This window comes from Anomaloglossus baeobatrachus, chromosome 5 (assembly GCF_048569485.1).
Source record: "Anomaloglossus baeobatrachus isolate aAnoBae1 chromosome 5, aAnoBae1.hap1, whole genome shotgun sequence".
NCBI lineage: Eukaryota > Metazoa > Chordata > Amphibia > Anura > Aromobatidae > Anomaloglossus > Anomaloglossus baeobatrachus.
In genome coordinates, this window is record NC_134357.1 from 268,367,343 (window position 1) to 268,384,477 (window position 17,135).

General features: G+C 41.3%; 1 protein-coding gene across 1 annotated transcript; it reads right to left on the minus strand.

Moving 5' to 3' along the window:
* Positions 1 to 2,658: 2,658 nt before the first annotated feature.
* LOC142311238 (uncharacterized) lies at positions 2,659 to 17,027 on the minus strand. The gene is made up of 6 exons (XM_075349457.1): positions 16,814 to 17,027; positions 16,460 to 16,588; positions 16,165 to 16,313; positions 9,494 to 9,685; positions 9,289 to 9,412; positions 2,659 to 4,338 (listed from the first exon to the last, which is right to left on the minus strand). Exons 3-6 carry the CDS (start codon positions 16,234 to 16,236, stop codon positions 2,813 to 2,815), a joined length of 1,914 nt encoding a protein of 637 aa, XP_075205572.1. The 5' UTR covers positions 16,237 to 16,313; positions 16,460 to 16,588; positions 16,814 to 17,027; the 3' UTR covers positions 2,659 to 2,812.
* Positions 17,028 to 17,135: the final 108 nt, after the last annotated feature.

Below are 17,135 nucleotides of genomic sequence, written 5' to 3' on the forward strand. Positions count from 1 at the left end.
AAAGTTCTGATGCGCAATTGTGAAAAAAAACGTATGTTTTAAAATTGTGAAAAATTGCATGTGTGTTACTTGTGTTCTTGGTTATTTTTGTGCAGGGATTCAACTTGAGATCCAACTCTTCAGTAGTGTAGTCAGTATCATGAACTGTTCACTCCTGCTCTGGGGGGATTTAAGCTGCAGAATGATCTCTGAATCACTGTCATTTTTTCCTTCATCTTCTACTTTGTCACCTACCAGATTAAGGATTTTTTTTTGTAACTTTTTCTAATTTTTGTTGGCAATATCCTGGATAATGGATTTTTTTTTTTTTTTTGCAATGGGCAATTCTTCGATGTTTTTTCAAATACTCTATTGTTAAATCAGGATTTATTAAATCCTCGGTGTTGGAAGTAATTTTCTGCCTGCAGAGTATTTTTCTCTTTTGCAAGCTGCTTTCTACAACTGTCACACATTTTCATGCCTGCATTGCTTGATGGATTTATATGAAACATCCAATCCAAGTTTTTTACTTGTTGTGTCCAGTTTTTTCAAAAGGATTACAACAGCATATATTATAAAATGCTGTTCCTTGAAAATTAGCAGCCCTTGCTGTGCGAGAAAAATACAGATAATATTAAATAAGGAAGATGGGTAATAAAAATCAAGATTTACAGTACACTTGAGATATAACGGTTACTATAAAGTGAGTATTCGGGTTAGCGCGCACACACAGGTTTTTCGGTCTGTGGTTTTGCCAGCATTTTTCTACCCAATTTTCACTATCTGCATTAGTTTTTTTAATCCCTAGTGAAAACAATGGCAGACTTTTCTCATATAAATAGTGATAGATCACTGCAATAAACGCAGCATTTAACAGTTGTGCAAGCAGTGATTTCCTCACTCTGAGTGTTTACCCCATTGAAATGTATGGGGTTTGTTTTTCTGAACAATGATCACTCAGAATAGTGCTGTGTGTGTATTAGCCCTTAATAAGAAAAGCATTAAACTATTAATATAAATTTACTCTAACTTTAAACACACCAATATTGTAGCACACCAACTCCCTTGATGCCTGTGTAGAGAATGGTTTGTTCAAAAGTGACCATGTCCAGGCATGGCGTCCACGTGAAAGCTCTGAAGCTCTGTCATAGGGGTACTTTACACGTTGCAACATCGCTAGCATCGGCTAGCGATGCCGAGCGCGATAGCACCCGCCCCCGTCGCACATGCGATATGTGGTGATTGCTGCCATAGTGAACATTATCGCTACGGCAGCTTCACACACACATACCTGCTCGGCGATGCCGCTGTGACTGCAGAAACATCCCTCCTTCAAGGGGGAGGTGCGTTCGGCGTCATAGCGACGTCACCGCGACGTCACTAATTGGCCGGCCAATAGAAGCAGAGGGGCGAAGATAAGCGGGACATAACATCCCGCCCACCTTCTCCCTTCCGCATTGCCGTCGGGACGCAGGTAAGGAGATGTTTGTTGCTCCTGTGGGTTTACATACAGCGAAGTGTGGAGCTGCAGGAACGTCAAACAACATCGTACCTGCGGTCGACCCGACATTATGGAAATGAACGACGTTACACAGATCAACGATTTTCGACGTTTTTGCGATCGTTTATCGTCGCACCTAGGATTTACACGTTGCGATGACGCTACCGGCGCCGGATGTGCGTCACTAACTACGTGACCCTGACGATATTTCGGAAGCGATGTCGCAACGTGTAAAGCCCCCCTTACTTCGATATGTTTAAATATGATCCCATCGCGATCCCAACTTGAATTTTGGTACAGATGTGGCCAGGAACATAGCAGGCACATGTACATTTTTTGAAATTTTTAAATTAAACGATATTTTTTGGAAATTTGTTTTAAAATTTTGCGTTTGCGTTCGCACGGGTAAAATATTAACAAAGATAATCTTTTGAAATATCTGGTGAAAGACTGTATAGTTCTGAGTAGAATGGTGTTTATTTTGTTTCTCTATCTTTTCTCTAGCCTGGGTTATGAGGAGAAATGTAAAGGCAGGCAACACCGAAATTCACACTTTTTCCGAACTTTGAAAATCATTAAAAAAATAAATAAATAAATAAAAATATCTAGAATTTTTTTTTCTTCACATTTTGCATTCACTGACACGCTATAACCAAATAACAAAATCTCAAAAGAATTAAAAATATAGAGGTAAAAATCATTGGTTCAGTTGACATGGAATGACCCGTGGATTTCCTCCGGGTACTCCGGTTAACTTCCGCACACCAAAGACATACTGATTGGGAATTGAGATTGGCAGCCCCAATAATAGGGACAGTATGTATTCCAATGTATGTAAAGCGCTGTGGAATTAATGGCACTATATAAATTAATAAATATTATTATTGTTATGTTTTGGGAGAGCAGTGCTACCCATGGCAAGCCATTAAATATCTACATTTATTCTGACAATTTTTATAGAGTCCTGCAGACAGAAGTGAGACCCTTAATTTTAAAAGTTATTCCCTATTCACTTAGTACTGGTCATATGGAGGTGGAGCGATCCCGAGCACAGGGCTCCGCCATGATTGGAGGTCCATATTCTTGACCTCTGCGTAATTCATTGTCTTCCATGTAGAGCGCTCAGCTATTTTTGACAGTTCCATGGATAGGAAATAACTTTCAATTGTGATTACCTCTTTATAATAAATGTCAACTAATCTTTTTATTTCACAATACATACAGGAAATAAGTAATCAATCCCCCTGAGCAGTCTCCAGCCCCTCTTCTGAGTGAGGGGCCATACATCTTTGAACTATACAATTTCTTGCACTCAGGACAATGCAAAGGCTTCTATCGTGTGTGTATTTTCTCATGGCGGACAAGGTCTGACTTTTTAATAAACCGCTTGCCGCATTCTGCACAAGGAAAAGGTTTTTCTCCTGTATGAATCCTCCGATGCATAAAAATATTGGAGACGCTGGTAAAACGTTTACCACAATCCGGACAGGCAAATGGCTTCTCCCCCGTGTGTATCCTTTCATGACGGATCAGATCTGGTTTCCGACTAAAGCTTTTGCCACAGTGAGAACAAGAGAATGGTTTCTCCCCTGTGTGGATTCTCTCATGTATGACAAGATAGGAGGCGCTAGCGAAACATTTCCCACAGTCGGAGCAAACATGGGGCTTTCTACCTCTACAAATCATCCTGTGTTTGACTAAATTTGTGCCACTGGAAAAACATTTTTTACAATCAGAGCAACTATATATTTGGGATATAGTATATTTTGGTCTGCCATTATCATTTTCATGATCTGTAGACATATTATTCACCATTTCCATCTTAATGGCATTGTCACTGTAATCTTCTGGATTAACTGGAGTATGAGTAGGTTGGGTTTCTCCTGGACTTTCATAGTAGTCTGTAAAAGGACCTTCAGTCTTAATTTGAGGAGGTATCTTATGTAGAGAAGGTGAAGAGTGTGATCGATCATGACTTCCGTTCCATTGTACAGTATCATCTCTACCACTAGTGGCCACTGCTTTATCTTCCATTGGTTTTGAGGGTATATAAATATTATGGAGCTCCAGGTTTCCATCTTTCCATGAAACCAATTCTTTCTTTATACCAGATAAATCTGCTTGTGTTAATTCACCAGGTGTATAAACGTTGGTGTAAATGACATCCTTGCCCCATGCAATGGGTATCTCCTCTATTTTGTCAGATGTATACAATGGTGTTTTATGGGCTGCGGGTGTGTAAACATCTGTGCCGATGACATTTTCTTCTTCACAAACAGGCTGAACCTCAATAATACAACTAGACATATACTGGGTATTTATGAGGTTTGGGCTGATAGGACATTCTTCAAAGTTTACATTGGTTCCCCATTGTGCTGAGTGGTCTGTAAGGTCCGTAGATTTGAGACATGTTGGCCTGTAAATATTGTCAACTGCAAGAATGCCATCTTCACAAGACAACAGCTCACTTCTGTGCTCATCGGGTGTATTTTGTATCTGTTCAGTGAGCAGGCAAAATTCAGAGTCTTTAGGATTCCCTTCATTATATGATCTATAGGTATCTGAAGAAACTCCCATCTGAGTATTTTCTGGGGGTATGAAAATAACATCCTCATCTGTGTCCTCACCTTGTACTATTTCTTCACTGTCAGCAGGTTCTGTTTGTGTGTATTTTGTAGAGGTGGACAAGTTAGTGAATTGGTCATTATCTACTCGGAGAGCGACCTTTTTTTCACATTCACAAACACTGTTTTTTGCCTTTGGATTACACAATGTTACTAAATGATCCTCACATGCAACGTCAGGGGATAGCATATGAAAATTAAGCTTCACTGACAAGTTGTCGGAGCTTGAAAAATCTAAAAAAGAAAAAAAAAATGGTAATCAAAACCTAAAGACAACAGACACATTAAAACTAATATAATATACGGTAGTACTGAACTCAAATTAGTGGCTGACTTACATTATTTAACAAAAAATAAACTGACAGTCTGTCCATTTAAGTTTAACGACTAGTGTTATAAAATTCTCAAAACATGAATTGGAAACATACAGTACAGACCAAAAGTTTGCACACACCTCATTCAAAGAGTTTTCTTTATTTTCATGACTCTGAAATTGTAGATTCACATTGAAGGCATCAAAACTATGAATTAACACATGTGGAATGAAATAGTTAACAAAAAAGTGTGAAACAACTGAAAATATGTCTTATATTCTAGGTTCTTCAAAGTAGCCACCTTTTGCTTTCATTACTGCTTTGCAAACTTTTGGCATTCTCTTGATGAGCTTTAAGAGGTAGTCACCGGAAATGGTCTTCCAACAGTCTTGAAGGAGTTCCCAGAGATGCTTAGCACTTGTTGGCCCATTTGCCTTCACTCTGCAGGCCAGCTCACCCCAAACCATCTTGATTGGGTTTAGGTCTGGTGACTGTGGAGGCCAGGTCATCTGGCGTAGCATTCCATCACTCTCCTTCTTAGTCAAATAACCCTTACACAGCCTGGAGGTGTGTTTGGGGTCATTGTCCTTTTGAAAAATAAATGATGGTCCAACTAAACGCAAACCGGATGGAATAGCATGCCACTGCAAGATGCTGTGGTAGCCATGCTGGTTCAGTATGCCTTCAATTTTGAATAAATCCCCAACAGTGTCACCAAAGCACCCCCACAGCATCCCACCTCCTCCTCCCTGCTTCACGGTGGGAACCAGGCATGTAGAGTCCATCCGTTCACCTTTTCTGCATCGCACAAAGACACAGTGGTTGGATCCAAAGATTTCAAATTTGGACTCATCAGACCAAAGCACAGATTTCCACTGGTCTAATGTCCATTCCTTGTGTTCTTTAGCCCAAACAAGTCTCTACTGCTTGTTGCCTGTCCTTTGCAGTGGTTTCCTAGCAGATATTTTACCATGAAGGCCTGCTGCACAAAGTCTCCTCTGAACAGATGTTCTAGAGATGTGTCTGCTGCTAGAACTCTGTGTGTTATTGACCTGGTCTCTAATCTGAGCTGCTGTTAACCTGCGATTTCTGAGGCTGGTGAATCAGATAAACTTATCCTCCGCAGCAGAGGTGATTCTTGGTCTTCCTTTCCTGGGGCGGTCCTCATGTGAGCCAGTTTCTTTGTAGCGTTTGATGTTTTTTGCCACTGCACTTTCAAAGTTTTCCCAATTTTTCAGACTGACTGACCTTCATTTCTTAAAGTAATGATGGACACTTGTTTTTCTTTACTTAGAATTTGTATTATGGCAAGAAAAAAGCAGCTAACAGTCTATTAGTAGGACTATCAGCTGTGTATCCACCAGACTTCTTCACAACACAACTGATGGTCCCAACCCCATGTATAAGGCAATAAATCCCACTTATTAAAGCTGATAGGGCACACCTGTGAAGTGAAAACCATTTCCGGTGACTACCTCTTGAAGCTCATCAAGAGAATGCCAAGAGTGCAAAGCAGTAATCAAAGCAAAGGGTGGCTACTTTGAAGAACCTAGAATATAAGACATATTTTCAGTTGTTTCACACTTTTTTGATAAGTATTTCATTCCACATGTGTTAATTCATAGTTTTGATGCCTTCAATGTGAATCTACAATTTTCAGAGTTATGAAAATAAAGAAAACTCTTTGAATGAGGAGGTGTGTCCTAACTTTTGGTCTGGAACTGGGCACTATATTCCTTGGTAGTCTTTAGATTTCATGATGCCTTACACACTGTTATAGGAGACGATCAGGATAAAATGTGGTTCCCCTGCACTGTCTCAATGGACAAGAAGGATTCCAAATAGATTACCATATTTTTCGGCTTATAAGAAGCACAGGATTATAAAACGCACCCCAAATTTAGAGGAAAAAAAAAAAAGGTAAGAAAAAAAAGGGGTCCGTCTTATAATCCAGTGGTGTCCTACTGGGAGCGGGCGGCATAGGATCGGGGTCACAGGAGGCAGGGGCGGTGGTGGAGTAGGGCAATGCTGGGAGCGGTGCGGCAGGTGTCCCAGATGCTCGCTGCGAGCGCAGTGAGGCAGGCAACTTCCAGAAACTGTCGGTGGTGCGGGCTTCAAAGAAATGGTGCCTGGAGTCGACGTGTGCACAGATGGAGCTTTTGGCTCAAAATCTCATCTGCGCATGCGCCACCTCCAGACACCATTTACTTTAACTGAATAGGATAACTGAAGTGAGCACTAATATATATATATATATATATATATATATATATATATATATATATATATATATATATATATATATATATATATATATATATATATATATATATATATATATATATATATATATATATATATATATATGTGCAAGCCAAAAATACATACTATATATAAGAATAAGCCTGCACATCAAACTTAGATAATGGTATAATGCCTCAAGCATATGGAAAAATATTGGAATATACAATGAAAAATGCTACTTGCTAATTTGAACATGTGAATAATGAATTGCATACCTGCCATGAATATTAGGAAAAAGGAGATATTTAGCAATCGCATTGATCAATGTAACTGAGCCCCAAGGCCTCGTCAAGGCATATCTCTATATTGGGGTCCCTAGCTCTGTGACCCTAACTGTGTGTCATCTCATTGCAATTAAAAACTGCTATGGGTGGAGAGGGGTAACTAAGGACTTTCTTATATAGGAGATGGAAAAAACATGGCCGAAAGGGGCGGAGCTGTGTTCACATTCAGAAAAACAATTTTTTTTCTTAATGTGAACACAGCTCCGCCCCTTTCGGCCATGTTTTTTCCATCTCCTATATAAGAAAGTCCTTAGTTACCCCTCTCCACCCATAGCAGTTTTTAATTGCAATGAGATGACACACAGTTAGGGTCACAGAGCTAGGGACCCCAATATAGAGATATACCTTGACGAGGCCTTGGGGCTCAGTTACATTGATCAATGCGATTGCTAAATATCTCCTTTTTCCTAATATTCATGGCAGGTATGCAATTCATTATTCACATGTTCAAATTAGCAAGTAGCATTTTTCATTGTATATTCCAATATTTTTCCATATGCTTGAGGCATTATACCATTATCTAAGTTTGATGTGCAGCCTTATTCTTATATATACCATTTACTTTAAGTCCGCTGCAGGGGGATCAATGGACCGGAGCATGCGCAGATGAGATCATGAACCGAGATCTCCATCGGCACACGCGCTGACTCCGGGCGCTATTATTTGAAGTCCACACCACCGACAGTTTCAGGATGGCGCCTGCAGCCCAGCGGCACTGCTCCTGCGACCGCTCCACCACCCCCAGTAAACAGCTTCCGGATTATAAGACGCACCCCTAATTTTCCTCCCAATTTTTTGCGAGGTAAAGTTCATCTTATAATCGGAAAAATACGGTGACTTGAAAATGGTTTATTTGTCCATGCGTTTCAAGGCAATCTAGTCCCTTCCTCAGAACAATTCCTCAGCAGTCTGTTACATACGCATCAATACTTGTGTTACACACAACTATCCCAGGTGAGGAAATTACAATCTCATCCCTGCCCCTATTGTAGCCAGTTAAGACCCTATTGCTCTTGTTTCTTGCCTTAGTGTCTCCTCGCACACAGTCATGGCACCCAGTGCTAGAGGCAGCAAAACATTTCTGACCTCCACCATATCTGACTGTAGGTACTGTGCTCTTTTCTTTGTAGTCCTTATTCCATTTTCTGCAAACAGTAGAATGACGTGCTTTACCAAAAAGAGGCAGCAAAAAAATCTGACATCATTAGGATTCTATCCAAGTGTTGTCTGACTGTCACTGACCGATAGATAGGAGGAAAAACTTTTTTTCCCTCCACAATGATGAAACTCTGTGGAAAATCAGTGATTAAAATCAGTCAGGTTTTCTCGTACATTAAAAAAATTTACGTATGAATGAGCCTTAAATATATAAGTGTTATATTACCTGAAAACCTTCATAAGGGGTAATGGGTAAAAAGGACCACACAATTTGTTATGCAATTTCTCGTAAACATGGTGATATGGCATATGCTATTGGAAACTACTATTTAGCAGCATGGCAAGTCTCAGAAGGAAGGCGTGCCATTTGACTTTTGGAGCACAGATTTTGCTGGTAGTTTCTGGGCAGCATTTGTAGAGACGCTAAAGTGAGAGAACAGCAGAAAAAAAAACTAAAGCCAATTTTGCAAATTACACCCCTTCACAAATTCATCTAGAAGTGCAGTGATTGCTTTGGTCCCATGGGTGGTTTTATAAAACGCATGCAGAGGATGTAGCACAGTGAAAATTGCAAATATACCAGTTTAGTGCGCAGTACATTGTACCTAGTTAGTGTTTCTGGAGAACTGCACCCCGTAGATTGTTAAATGAGCTCAAATGGTGACACCATTGCCATACATTTGGATGCTAACTGCGTTTTAGACACACTGTGGGACTCAGAAGCGGTTGGAATGGGGGTGTGGGTGCAGACATTTGGACTTGGAGCATAGATTTTGCCGGATTGGTTTTTAAGTGCCATGTTGTTTTCCAGATCTTTTGAGCTGGCAGTATTGGCAGGTTCAGACAAGCGTGTTTCGGAATCTGCATTGAAATCACAATGCGTGGACTGACTATTGGTCTTCCGACCCGAACCTGTAGCCTCTATATGGGTCTATGAGGCTGTAAGTTCGGGTTGGCAGACATGCGGGCAGTCAGGCTTTTGAGGTCTATAGAGGTACTGTCCATGTGGATATGTCAACAATTTTTGAAGGGCCTAATGCTTTGTAAATTTATCTTGTACAATCATGAATTAAAACATGTTCTGATGTTAAAAAAAGACCATTAGACATTAGATCTGATCTTACCACTGGAACCAAGGAATGGGCAATTCTCTTTCATGAGGTGCTTGTATAAATCCTTATGTCCTTCCACATACTCCCACTCCTCCATGGAGAAACAGACAATGATATCTTCAGATCTTATCGGCACCTGGCACACACAATGATTCAGTCATCATCTCCCCTTGGGTTAAGGTATAATATTTATCCCAGTATTCCCAGTAGGGCTCACCTCGCCAGTCAGCAGAGCAATGATCTTGTTGGTGAGGTCCAGGATCTTCTGCTCATTGTTCTTTTCATAAACCTCTGATAAAGGTGGAGAATTCATGACAGGGCTCACCGTTTTGCACAACTCTCCTGGCTGACGAGGAATGCCCCGGATGGTTCCAACATGCTTACCAGCTTTGTTAACCACTGAGTAATCCTGAAAAATATGGACAAATAGAACCCAATGTACTGGAGACTCACATGGTCTATACATTGACACAATGCTTTTTCCTTTCGGTCACATCTTCTTACATTTCTTATGAATCAGTGAGCTGACCAAAGCCTCCTGATGTTCTATGCAGGGTAATACTGGCCATACAGCCCCGTTTACTTTTGGGAAAAATAAGCATATGTATTGGCTTGTAACAGGTCCCATCTTTGGTTTTCTTTTGGATATAACCCAAAGATGTCTATTAATGGTGTACATACACTCCACATTAAATCTATGCACTTAGCCAATGTCTTCATGCATGTTTAGAGGCAACGTGATAGAGAGCTGTAGGCCTACATGGCTCACGTGTATGGCTGACCTAAGGAACAAGGAGTCCCTTTGCCAGATTTATCCCATTATAGAGTATTTATGACCAGTTAAAGAGTGGACAGGTTTTACTCTTATTTTATTGAATGTATACATTTACATGACTATTTAGTGGGGTTCTTTTTTAAAATCCAACAAATCATTTTGGAGATATGGGCCTTTTCGTTTAGTGCTAATATTTGTATGGACTTTATTAAGGGGTAAAGACCATAAAAATTAGGAATAAAATTTTTTTTCATATCTGTGGAATCACACGGTAGATTTGCAAAAAAATCAAAATATAGGGGATCAGTGGGAATAAAATAAGATCAAAAACTGGACACTTTTGACCTGATGACCGGTTCTCTGTAAAGGGGCTGTCCTGGCTTGGGATGAAAGTCTGTGCGGTGTGCACACTGTCAGGATTCTCAACTAGAGAAGCGGTGAGTGGTCACGTGTCAACTAGATGTGCTTGTACTCTCTGAATAGAAGTGAACTGAGAGATGACAAGCATGTAATCAAAATGTGAGCGGAAGAATGCCCGCCCACACAGGCAATACTGAAGTATCCTGACAGTGCATACACTGCACACTGTCAGGACTCAGAAGTCTGCAGTCACATATCATAGACTTTCATCCCAAGCGTGAACAACCCCTTTAAGCATTAATACCATCATACAGGATGCCATTTCATGTTTAGAAGTTGGGAAGACAAAAAAAAAAAATCCTGCTCCCAGAATCCATTATCATAAGCCCAACTTAAATTTTAGCAATATAGAAAGAAAAAAAAAAAAAAAGACATCAAAGGCAGGTAGATGCTTTCATGCCCTTATGGCTGATGAATTAATTCCAATTTATGACTACACAGATCAGTGCCATAAGTTGGAGCTTTCTACCAGAAGTATGCACTGAAAAATCTTACTAAAAATAGGGAGTTCAAAAGCAAAGTGCACAAAGCCTAAAGGGTACTTTAATTATAGAAAATTAGTGTGCACTCAGCCAAATAAATCAAGAGGTGCTGGAAGACGGGAAACGGGCTCCCTCGTAGTATATAGTATAAATTTCACTGCACTCTCCAGGAATTTTTCATACAAAACGTGAATTTTATTTATACAGATGGTGGACAGTAGAAGGCAAGGCAAGGGGATTAGCGATAACCAATCAATTGACGTTTCGACCGGTAGGGTCTTTGTCACAAAATATCGCTGAAAACAAAAAAAAAAAAAAAAATCAAGAATAAGTATTAATGTACATCAGACCTGGGCAAGGGGCGGCCCGCGGGCCACATCCGGCCCGCCTGCTCTCTGTGACCGGCCCGCCCGTCTTCAGCCGGTGCAGTGGAGCCGGGCTGCAGCGTGCCGAGCAGGAAGAGATCCTGTGCAGGTCCGCACAGTCAGTGCAGGAGAAGAAGCAGCACAGCAGACAGAATAATTCATCCTGCACTGTAGGACCTGCGATGATGTCACGCCCATGTGACTGTGTGGGAGGAGACACAGGAGGCCGGGCAGAAAGCAAGATAATAATAATAATAATAATAATTTTATTCATTTATATAGCGCTATTAATTCCATAGCACTTTACATACATTGGCAACACTGTCCCCATTGGGGCTCACAATCTAGAGTCCCTATCTGTATGTCTTTGGAGTGTGGGAGGAAACCGGAGTACCCGGAGGAAACCCACGCAAACACGGGGAGAACATACAAACTCCTTGCAGATAGTGTCCTTGGTGGGATTTGAACCCAGGACCCCAGCGCTGCAAGACTGCAGTGCTAACCACTGAGCCACCGTGCCGCCTGAATCCTGAAGGAGATGTGGACACATGATGACTGGTAATAAGAAAAGAGGGGACATGAGGGGGAGGGGGGCTGCAGGGTGAGTGCATATGAGGGCTGCAGACTGACAGAAGGATGTGAAGGGGTGCAGAGTGTTTGAGAGGGGTAAGTTGGGGTACAGGCAGGGTGAGATATGTGGGCAGGGTGTGTGACATATGGGGGTGTAGTGTGTGTGATATGGGGGTGCAGGCTGTATGGGAAGCAGGGTGTGTGACATATGGGGGTGTAGTATATTACAGGTGTGCTATATGGAGGTGTATATAGTGGTGTAGTATATGGGGTGTAGTGATGTAGTATATTACAGGTGTGCTATATGGAGGTGTATATTACAGGTGTGCTATATGGAGGTGTAGTATATTACAGGTGTGCTATATGGAGGTGTAGTATATTACAGGTGTGCTATATGGAGGTGTAGTATATGGGGTGTAGTGATGTAGTATATTACAGGTGTATATAGGGGTGTAGTGATGTAGTATATTACAGGTGTATATAGGGGTGTAGTGATGTAGTATATTACAGGTGTATATAGGGGTGTAGTGATGTAGTATATTACAGGTGTATATGGGGTGTAGTGATGTAGTATATTACAGGTGTATATAGGGGTGTAGTGATGTAGTATATTACAGGTGTGCTATATGGAGGTGTATATTACAGGTGTGCTATATGGAGGTGTAGTATATTACAGGTGTGCTATATGGAGGTGTAGTATATTACAGGTGTGCTATATGGAGGTGTATATTACAGGTGTGCTATATGGAGGTGTATATAGTGGTGTAGTATATGGGGTGTAGTGATGTAGTATATTACAGGTGTGCTATATGGAGGTGTATATTACAGGTGTGCTATATGGAGGTGTAGTATATTACAGGTGTACTATATGGAGGTGTAGTATATTACAGGTGTGCTATATGGAGGTGTATATTACAGGTGTGCTATATGGAGGTGTAGTATATTACAGGTGTGCTATATGGAGGTGTAGTATATTACAGGTGTGCTATATGGAGGTGTATATTACAGGTGTGCTATATGGAGGTGTAGTATATTACAGGTGTGCTATATGGAGGTGTAGTATATGGGGTGTAGTGATGTAGTATATTACAGGTGTATATAGGAGTGTAGTGATGTAGTATATTACAGGTGTATATAGGGGTGTAGTGATGTAGTATATTACAGGTGTATATAGGGGTGTAGTGATGTAGTATATTACAGGTGTATATAGGGGTGTAGTGATGTAGTATATTACAGGTGTGCTATATGGAGGTGTAGTATATTACAGGTGTGCTATATGGAGGTGTATATAGTGGTGTAGTATATGGGGTGTAGTGATGTAGTATATTACAGGTGTGCTATATGGAGGTGTAGTATATTACAGGTGTGCTATATGGAGGTGTATATAGTGGTGTAGTATATGGGGTGTAGTGATGTAGTATATTACAGGTGTGCTATATGGAGGTGTAGTATATTACAGGTGTGCTATATGGAGGTGTATATAGTGGTGTAGTATATGGGGTGTAGTGATGTAGTATATTACAGGTGTGCTATATGGAGGTGTATATTACAGGTGTGCTATATGGAGGTGTAGTATATTACAGGTGTATAAAGGGGTGTAGTGATGTAGTATATTACAGGTGTATATAGGGGTGTAGTGATGTACTATATTACAGGTGTATATAGGGGTGTAGTGATGTAGTATATTACAGGTGTATATAGGGGTGTAGTGATGTAGTATATTACAGGTGTACTATATGGAGTTGTAGTATATTACAGGTGTGCTATATGGAGTTGTAGTATATTACAGGTGTAGTATATGGGGTATAGTGATGTAGTATATTACAGGTGTATATAGGGGTGTAGTATATTACAGGTGTAGTATATGGGGTGTAGTGATGTAGTATATTACAGGTGTATATAGGGGTGTAGTGATGTAGTATATTACAGGTGTACTATATGGAGTTGTAGTATATTACAGGTGTAGTATATGGGGTATAGTGATGTAGTATATTACAGGTGTATATAGGGGTGTAATGATGTAGTATATCGGAGGTGTATTATATAGTGGTGTAGTATAATACAAATGTATATGGGGGTGTAGTATATTACAGGTATATGGGGGTGTAGTATAATACAGGTATAGTATATAGGGGTGTAGTGGTGTAGTTTATTACAGGTGTAGTATATGGAGGGGGTGTAGTGATGTAGTATATTGGGTAGAACTGAGTTAATTATATTAGTCCGGCCCTCTAAACCAATCCCAATTTCTCATGCGGCCCCATGGGAAAATTAATTGCCCACCCCTGATGTACATCCTAAAAAGTATTAGTTACATACATACATATACACACACATATACATACACATATACATACATATATATATATACATATATATATATATATATATACACACACATACAAAATTTACAGAATATACAGAATACACAGTTCAAGTATCTAGATGCTGTCAAGGAGCAAAAGGCATTAAACAAAAGACAAACACCATCCTGGATGGGTAACCAGTAATCAAATGCTAAGCATTCAGATAAGGTAAGATTTTACTCATCCCCTCAACATAATGGTGATTGATATATATATATATATATATATATATATATATATATGTAACTAATACTTTTTAGGGTGTACATTAATACTTATTCTTGATTTTTTTGTTTTCAGTGATATTTTGTGACAAAGACCCTACCGGTCGAAACGTCAATTGATTGGTTATCGCTATTCCCCTTGCCTTCTACTGTCCACCATCTGTTTAAATAAAATTCACGTTTTGCATGAAAAAATTCCTGGAGAGTGTGGTGAAATTTATACTATAAAGGGTGCTTTACACGCTGCGACATCGCTAACGATATATTGTCGCGGTCACGTCGTTAGTGACGCACATCCGGCGTCGTTAGTGACATCGCAGCGTGTGACACCAATGAGCAACGATCAACGAGCGCAAAAACGTGAAAAATTGTTGCTCGTTGACACGTCATTCATTTCCTTAATATCGTTGCTGCTGCAGGTACGATGTTGTTAGTCGTTCCTGCGGCAGCACACATCGCTATGTGTGACACCGCAGGAACGAGGAACATCACCTTACCTGCCTCCCGCCTGCAATGAGGAAGGAAGGAGGTGGGCGGCATGTTCCGGCTGGTCATCTCTGCCCCTCTGCTTCTATTGGACGGCTGCCGTGTGATGTCGCTGTGACGCTGCATGAACCGCCCCCCTTAGAAAGGAGGCGGTTCGCCGGCCAGAGCGACGTCGCAGGGAAGGTAAGTCCGTGTGACGGGTGTTAGCGATGATGTGCGCCTCGGGCAACGATTTGCCCGTGACGCACAACCGACAGGGGCTGGTACGCTCGCTAGCGATATCGCAGCATGTAAAGTGCCCTTAAGGGTAATATCTTTTCAATAAAGATGTAGTATAGTTCTCCTGATTAGCTATGTCTCTTACCTCATGTGCAGGGCATTGCAGCTTAGGTATCCTAGTTACGACCACTCATATAGTGACAGTTAGTTAGTTGCTTGTGGTCGTAACCATGGATACCTAGACTGCAATGCCCTGCGCATAAAAGGTAAGAGACATAGTTATAGGGAACCTGTCAGCAGATTTGGGGCCTATAAGCTGCAGCCACCACCACCGGGCTCTTATATACAGCATTCTAACATGCCGTATATAAGAGCCCAGGCCGCTGTGTAGAACATAAAAAGCACTTTATAATACTCACCTAAGGGGCGCTGCGCTGGAGTTGGGCCATATGGGTGTTTCTGTTGTCGGGTGAAATGCCTCGTCTTTCAGCCATCTTCATCCTCCTTCTGAAGCCGTGGTGCATGACGCGTCCTACGTCATACACACTCGCCGGTCCTGCTCAGGCGCACTACGATACTTTGATCTGCCCTGCTCAGGACCTCAATTCCGGCGAATGTGTATGACGTGTCATGCACCGCGGCTTCAGAAGAAGGACGACAAAGATGGCCGAAAGAGGAGGCGCTGGTATCGGACAGCGGAGACGCCCATATGGCCCAACTCCACCACAGCGACCGTTTAGGTATTATAAAGCGATTTTTACGTTCTACACAGCGGCCTGGGCTCTTATATACAGCATGTTAGAATGCTGTATATAAGAGCCCGGTGGTGGTGGCCACAGCTTATAGGCCCCAAATCTAGTGACAGGTTCCCTTTATATCAGGAGAACTATACTACATTTCTACTTGGAGGTATTTGCTAATATTATTATTGAGACTGGATCTTGGAGATGGAATAACCCTTTAAGTGCTCAGATCCCTCACCTCTCCGGTCAGCAGGTACAGGATCTCCAAGGTCAGCTTCAGTATCTTCTCACTAATGCGGTGTTTGTCCATCGTACATGGGCAGCTTCAAGAGGCGATTGGAAATGTGGAATACCTTACCTAAGGTCTCATTAGGAGATGATCAAAATCTACAAAGGATCACAAACAATGAAATAGTCACATACAGCAACTTCAATCGGTTAATTAAAAACAATATCACACAAGGTGAAGAACTAGCAGACGGGTCCCTCCAATCAGCTGTGAAGGCTCACATATTGTATAGGCCATGTCTTACCCTGCCGGCATGATTCAATTAAAGGGCATCTCCAGAACACTTCCGCCAATCACCCCTAAACAGCACACTGGAAGTCATACAGCACAGGATTCTGGGATTTGTAGTCCTTTAACCAGTACTTCCTGAATCCTGCAAAATGAAGCAAACATCCAATAATATCCTACTCAAATAGCTTTCACTGTGATCACCCTAATGTGAGAGCCATAAGGAATAAACAGAACAAGCATATACACTAATGTCAGCAGTCTGCAAGTCACAGGGAAATCAGATCTATCAGGTGCAATGATGGTCTGACTCCGGGAAAATGGCGACCACATTGGAATATGTGACACACTTCTAACCATAAATATTTACCTATAGCTCTATAGGTTACACAGTATAGCGACCCCTGGAGGTGAAGGAGTGTCTGTCTGAGGGTCAGGGCTTATGAGGTCAGGATACAGAGGAAAGCCCCTACACCTCTGTAATCCTGTCCAATACCTCCTGCTCCCGGCCAATCCAGAGTGTATGTGCAGTGGGAAAATGCTGGAATGTACGGGCTCCTGACAGGTATGACGTAACTGTCATGTGATGGGGCGGGTTCAAAATGCAGCCCACCGATTCCAGACAGAATAAACATTGTATTTCTAAGTTCACGCGGGCATAGCGGTGATTATACTAGGAGCGGGGGTCTGGG

Excerpts from the sequence above, each read along its gene's own strand:
- LOC142311238 (XM_075349457.1), bottom strand. The coding sequence starts at position 16,236 with ATGGACAAACACCGCATTAGTGAGAAGATACTGAAGCTGACCTTGGAG. Across the intron at positions 9,413-9,493 it reads TTGCTCTGCTGACTGGCGAG|GTGCCGATAAGATCTGAAGA; the intron begins GTGAGCCCTACT and ends TGTGTGTGCCAG. Across the intron at positions 4,339-9,288 it reads CCCATTCCTTGGTTCCAGTG|ATTTTTCAAGCTCCGACAAC; the intron begins GTAAGATCAGAT and ends TTTCTTTTTTAG.